This window comes from Aspergillus aculeatus (genome assembly GCF_001890905.1).
Source record: "Aspergillus aculeatus ATCC 16872 unplaced genomic scaffold ASPACscaffold_3, whole genome shotgun sequence".
Taxonomy (NCBI): domain Eukaryota; kingdom Fungi; phylum Ascomycota; class Eurotiomycetes; order Eurotiales; family Aspergillaceae; genus Aspergillus; species Aspergillus aculeatus.
Window position 1 is genome coordinate 2,308,778 of NW_017962978.1, and position 6,979 is coordinate 2,315,756.

At 53.8% G+C, this 6,979-nt stretch overlaps 1 protein-coding gene across 1 annotated transcript; it reads right to left on the reverse strand.

Annotated features, from left to right (window-relative positions):
- Positions 1-61: 61 nt before the first annotated feature.
- ASPACDRAFT_40610 (glutamate synthase (NADH)) lies at positions 62-6,609 on the reverse strand (the record flags this gene model as incomplete). The annotated part of the gene is made up of 3 exons (XM_020200785.1): positions 62-6,228; positions 6,298-6,338; positions 6,434-6,609. 3 exons carry the CDS (start codon positions 6,607-6,609, stop codon positions 62-64), a joined length of 6,384 nt encoding a protein of 2,127 aa, XP_020059627.1.
- Positions 6,610-6,979: the final 370 nt, after the last annotated feature.

A 6,979-nucleotide genomic window follows, 5' to 3' on the forward strand; every position in this document is an offset into this window, starting at 1 on the left:
TTTGGGTCGTTGTGCTGCGGGATCCTGCCCAGCATGATGAAACTGAGATACGTAACAAGATTTAGGCTGAGACGGTCTGTGGGGCCGACTGGGGTACTGCATCGATAGCAGGACGGCGAACGATGCCGCCAGTAACTGGAAGCTGGGAGCTGATGCCCATGAGAGCAGCATCAACCTCACGGGCACACTGGCGGCCCTCGTTGATGCCCCAGACGATGAGAGACTGGCCACGACGGCAGTCACCGGCAGCATAAACGCCAGGGACGTTGGTGGAGTACTGACCAGGAGGAGTCTTGACATTCTTACGCGCATCGCGCTCGATCTCATCTCCTAGGAGGCGATCTTCCGGACCAAGGAAGCCCATTGAAAGAAGAACGAGATCGGCCGGGAAGAATTGCTCACTGCCTTCGACAGTCTTCATGTCCCATCCGCCAGAAGCACCCTTGGTCCACTCCACGCGAACAGTATTGATACCCTTAACGCGACCACTGCCATCGTCAACGAATTCCTTAGACATGACACAGTATTCGCGAGGGTCCTTGCCCATGTGTGTCTTGACTTCGGAATGACCATAGTCAACCCGATAAATGCGAGGCCATTGGGGCCAAGGGTTGTCACGGGCACGCTCCGGCGGAGGCTGGGGCAGCAACTCGAAGTTGGTAACAGATTTGGCACCATGACGAACAGAAGTACCAATACAGTCATTTCCGGTATCACCACCACCAATAACCACAACGTGCTTGTCTTTGGCAGAGATGTATGCACCATCGGCCAGGTTGGAATCGAGGAGCGACTTGGTGTTGCGGTGCAAGAATTGCATGGCGTAATGGATGCCCTCAAGCTCGCGTCCAGGGACCTTTAAATCACGAGCCACGGTGGCACCGGTAGCAATGATCACAGCATCGTTGGTCTTGCGCAGGGACTCCAAGCTGACATCGTGTTCAGGTCCAACGGGAGTGCTAGGGGCAAATTGGACGCCTTCTGCAGCCATCAGGTCAACACGACGCTGCACGACCTTCTTGTCCAGCTTCATGTTGGGAATACCATACATGAGCAACCCACCAATACGATCAGCTCGCTCGTAGACAGTCACACTGTGACCAGCACGGTTGAGTTGATCTGCAGCAGCGAGACCGGCCGGACCAGAACCAATAATGGCAATAGTCTTACCAGTGCGAGTCTTAGGAGGACGAGGGACCATCCAGCCCATTTCGAACCCACGGTCAATGATAGCACACTCAATAGACTTGATGCCTACTGGGTCTTCGTTGATACCAAGGACACATGCACCCTCACAAGGCGCGGGGCAGACACGACCGGTGAATTCTGGGAAGTTGTTTGTCATGAGAAGACGGTTGAGCGCATCTTGCCACTGATTCTGGAAGACCAGTTCATTCCACTTAGGGATGATATTGGAGATGGGACAACCAGTATCAGACTGACAGAATGGGACACCGCAGTCCATGCAACGAGCCGACTGGTACTTCAGCTCATCCTCGCTGAGTCGGGCAGAAAGCTCAGCCCAGTCACGCGTCCGAGTAGCTGGGTTTCGGTACTTTTCGCTGCGACGATTATACTTCATAAAACCTCTGGTCTTGTCGAGAATGAGAGCAGAGCGCTTCTTCTCGGTCTTCGAGTCACTTATGCTGTCTTCGATGTCGAGCATCTCAACCTTCTTCGCATCCTTTTCGGACTGAGCCTTCGATTTCTCAGCCGAAACCGGCGTACCCGGAAGCTGAGGCAGAGTGAACTCGGCCTTCTTTGCGGCCTTAGCCTTGGCACTTTCCTCCTCGAGGATGCGCTTGTAATCAATGGGCAAAACCTTGACGAAGTGGCGGAGAGCACGGGTGAAATCGAGCAAGATGCGAGCGGCCAATTCAGAACCGGTGTAGTGGTGGTGATCCTCAATCAAGCCACGAACAAAGGCGATTTCAGCGGGGTCCTCCAAACCGCTGACCTCGACCATCTCCATGTTGACCTTGGAGTGAAAATCCTGGTTCTTATCCAAGATATAGGCGATACCACCGGACATACCAGCGGCGAAATTACGACCTGTGGAACCAAGGACAAGCACCCGACCGCCAGTCATATACTCACATCCATGGTCACCAACACCCTCAACGACAGCGGTAGCCCCGGAATTACGAACAGCAAAACGCTCAGCAGCCAAACCGCGGAAGAAGCAGGTACCCCGAGTAGCACCATAGAGACAGGTGTTGCCGACAATTACGTTCTCCTCGGCCTTGTATGCAGCGCCACGGGGAGGGTACACAATTAGGCGACCTCCAGAAAGACCCTTACCGACATAGTCGTTGGCATCACCTTCCAGCTCCAGGGTGATACCCGGAGCAAGGTAAGCACCAAAGGACTGACCGGCCGAGCCCTTGATGTTCGAGTGAATAGTGTCTTGCGGGAGTCCTTCCCCACCATAGCGGCGACTGACCTGGTAGGACAAGGTAGCACCCAAGGCACGATCCGTGTTGACGATATCGCATTCAATACGACAGGGCAGGCCCTTCTCCAACGCAAGCTCGGATTCGGCAATTAACTTGTTATCGAGACGAGTGTGGAGGCGATGATCCTGCTTGCGAACATTGTAGGTAGCCACTCCAGGACGGAGGGAGTGAGCCGGGGTGAGGATGAGGGAGAGATCAATATTCTCTTGTTTGGGGGTTTTGATACCATCTCGGATCCTGAGGAGCTCCGCACGACCCACCATCTCATTGACCGTGCGAATGCCTAATTTGGCCATGATGGCACGCATCTCGTTAGCAACATAGTAAAAGAAGTTGATCACATGCTCGGGCGTTCCCTGGAATTTAGCCCTCAGTGCTGGATCCTGGGTAGCAATTCCAACAGGACAGGTATTCAAATGGCACTTGCGCATCATGATACATCCCATAGCAATCAAGGGAGTGGTGGCAAATCCGAACTCTTCTGCACCGAGCAGACAAGCGACAGCAATATCACGACCGGTACGAATTTGACCGTCGGTCTGGACAACAACACGCCCGCGCAGGTCATTCAGGACAAGGGTCTGGTGGGTTTCGGCCAGACCCAACTCCCATGGAAGACCGGCATATTTGATACCAGTCCAACGGGACGCGCCAGTACCACCATCGTGACCGGAGATCAGGATATGATCAGCCTTGGCCTTCGCGACACCGGAGGCAACAATACCAACACCGACCTCAGACACGAGCTTGACGGATACTCTTGCGCGAGGGTTGGAACATTTAAGATCGTAGATGAGTTGCTTGAGATCTTCAATGGAGTAGATGTCGTGATGCGGAGGTGGCGAGATTAATCCGACCCCAGGAGTAGAGTAACGAGTACGGGCGATAGGGCCCACGACCTTGTGTCCAGGAAGCTCACCACCTTCACCGGGCTTAGCTCCTTGTGCCATCTTGATCTGTAGCTCATCAGCGTCCGCGAGGTAGTGAGAAGTCACACCGAAGCGACCGGACGCAATCTGCTTGATGGCGGAGCGCATCGTATCGCCGTTCTCGAATCTCTTGCTTCTCTCGGGATCTTCGCCTCCTTCACCAGTGTTCGACTTTCCACCAAGGCGGTTCATAGCGACTGCCAAGGTAGAATGCGATTCCATGGATATCGATCCATAAGACATGGCACCTGTAACGAAGCGACGCACAATTTCCGTCCAAGGTTCGACCTGGTCAATGGGAATGGGGGTCCGCTGTTCGAAGTCGAAGTCGAGCATACCACGCAGGGTACAATTCTTGATCTGCTCATGTTCAGCCTTGGCATATGCTTCATACGACTTGTCATTCTTGGTGCGGACAGCATCTTGCATGTTCGCGATGCTGACCGGGTCATTGATGTGCTCTTCCCCGCCATCACGCCAGTGATATTCGCCAGACTCAGGAAGACCGGGGATATCGACAATCTCGCGCGAAGGGTATCCACGCTCGTGGAAGGCGAAGGCATCTTGAGCAATAAGCTCAAAAGTCATACCACGAATGCGGCTCGCAGTTCCCGCAAAGCAACGGTCAATGACACTATCATCGATACCGAGAGCTTCGAAAATCTGAGCGCCCTTGTAGGACTGCAAGGTGGAGATACCCATCTTGCTCATGACCTTAAGGATACCACCATCACAAGAAGCCTTGTAATTCTCGATGGCCTTCTCATCAGGGAGTTGCTTGCGAATCAGCTTTTCCCGGTTCATCTTAAGGATACACTCCATTGCAAGGTAAGGGTTGATAGCGTCGGCTCCGTACCCTACCAAGACACACATGTGATGTACCTCACGAGCCTCAGCGGTCTCAACGACGATGGCAGCGAGAGATCTCCATTTGTTACGGACCAAGTGATGATGAACGAGCCCAGTGGCCAAAAGAGCGGAGACAGGAACTCTCTCCGCCGACGTGGCTCGGTCCGAAAGCACAAGGACCTTGTCCCCGTTCTGGATTGCTTCGGTTGTGGCATCGCAGATGGCATCAAGAGCTTCAAGATAGCCAGGGACACCCTTTTGCTTCTCAAATGTAATGTCGATGGTTTTGACTGTCCAATCCTTGTGAGCGCGATTGATATTCTTCAACGCGTTGAACTCGGGAATGCTCAGGATAGGGGATGGCAAGAGCAAGCGGTGACACTGTGACTGCTCCATTTCCAAAAGGTTGCCCTGAGGACCAACATAGCATTCTAGAGACATAACCACTGCCTCACGAATTGGATCGATGGGAGGGTTCGTGACCTGAGCAAAGAGTTGACGAAAGTATTCGTAGAGAAGGCGTGGTTGCTTAGCAATACAGGCAAGAGGAGCATCGTTGCCCATTGACCCAAGGGCTTCCTTTGAATCAGCCGCCATAGGGCCGAGTAGCAGACTCACTTGCTCAAAGGAATAGCCAAAGGCCTTCAGGCGGGGGTCATTCTGGATAGTCGTCTCATCTAATGGGGAGACGAGATCCACGCTCTGCGCATCCAATTTCTCTTTGATAGCAGGCAATTTCAGGAGCTCTTTTTCTAACCAGGAAGCGAAATCATGTCGGTGAGAGACAGTATACTTGAGTTCCGAGTCATCGATGATCCGGCCAGCTACGGTGTCAACTAGAAGCATCTTGCCGGGCTGCAAGCGGCCCTTCTGGATCACGCGTTCAGGATCGACGTCCACAGCACCAACCTCAGAAGCACAGATTATTCTGTCATCGTCCGTGACATAGAAGCGGCAAGGACGCAAGCCATTGCGGTCGAGGTTAGCTCCGCAATAACGGCCGTCGGAGAAAGTAAAGAGTGCCGGGCCATCCCAGGGCTCCATCTGGCAGGCAGCCCATTCGTAGAAAGCAGCCTTGGCCGGGTCCATAGCCGGGTTGTCTTGCCACGCTTCAGGAATCATGAGCATGACTGCTTCGGGCAAGGAAAGAACTCCGTTGATCATCAGTAGCTCCAGAACGTTATCGAAGGCGGCAGAGTCGGAACCGCCATCCTCGACAATGGGATAGAGCGAGTCAAGCTCCGCTCCGAAAATATCGGACTGCAGCACACCCTCTCTAGCGCGCATCCAGTTCTTATTGCCACGAAGGGTGTTGATTTCACCATTGTGGGCCGCCCAACGCAGAGGTTGCGCACGGTCCCATGAAGGAAAAGTGTTGGTCGAGAAACGAGAATGGACGAGAGCAAAGTGGCCCTCATAATCTACATTGACCAGATCGTGGTAGTACTGGTACACCTGCACTGGAGCCAGCTGACCCTTGTAGACAATGTTCCGGTTACTGAGGGAGCAGAGGTAGAACCAGTTGGCAAGGCCAATCACATGGGTGGCACGCTTCCGTAGAACGTACAGTTGGAGCTCAAAAGTCTTGTCGTCAAATTGTGCTGCGTCAGTGACTTCGGGCTTGTTGCCTTCGCCATACGCTGACTTGAGCACCACGAAGGGTTGCATGATGATGGGCTCCCGTGAGAGCGCAGCAGGGCCGAGAATGGTCGAATCGCGAGGAACCTCGCGCCATCCCAGCACGCGTAGACCCAAAGACGTTGCGATCTCCTCGAATGTGTTAGTAGACTCTTTCAGAGACTCTTCGTCTGGCTTGAAGAACAAGTTTCCGACGGCATACTGGCCCAGAGGAGGGAGCTCAACTCCGACTTCCCGGGCGAAATTCTTGATGAAGAACTTGTGTGGGATACTGGTCATCACACCAGCACCATCACCGTCCCGTGCATCTGAACCAACGGCGCCACGATGCGTCATGTTACAGAGCAGGTTACGAGCTGTAAGTCAATGCTTCCATTAATAAACCAGTCGCCAGAGAGCGTTGATGCCGGCGCGGGGCAACTCACCATCACTGACAATCTTGTGGCTAGGCTTTCCTTTGATGTGTCTGTCGACAGTCCTTGTTAGTGACCTTGCCAGTCTTCTAGGCGCCCTCGAGGTTGCGCATTTTAGTGGTGGTGAAGGAAGACGTAGGGCACTTACGCGGCGAAGCCTACACCACAAGCATCCTTTTCATATTCGGGGTCATAAAGACCTTGCCGCTCGGGCAAGGTGTTGGCCCAGCCATACCCCTGCTTCGGCTGGTATTCCGAATACTCATTCGGTTTCTGCTCGTCGACTATAGGTTGGCCATAGAGTTCCTCCAAGTTCAGACCCATTCTTCCGTCGGTGGCCGACAGAGATGTGATAGTTAAATGGAAGCTAGGAGGGGAGCTTTTGTGTGTTGAAGGAGGGACCACCGGGGGTGTAGAATGGAGGGCGCTCGTTATGTGGGGGGAGGGGCGGGACTATGTTGTCACAGAGTTGGAGGGTCAAGAGCGCAGGTAAGGAGGGACAGTCGAGGCGCTGCTGTCAATGACCCAACGTCTAGCTCCTGATGAGGATTTGAATAGAAGAAGAGAGAGGGTAGGAGCAAAGAGGAAGGGAAGGAGGGGAAGATATTACTTAAAGAGCGCCGATCCGTGAGCCCGAGGGAGAAGAAATTGGGCGGAGGGGGGAGGGGAGGGGGGGGGGGGGAGGGAGGGAAGG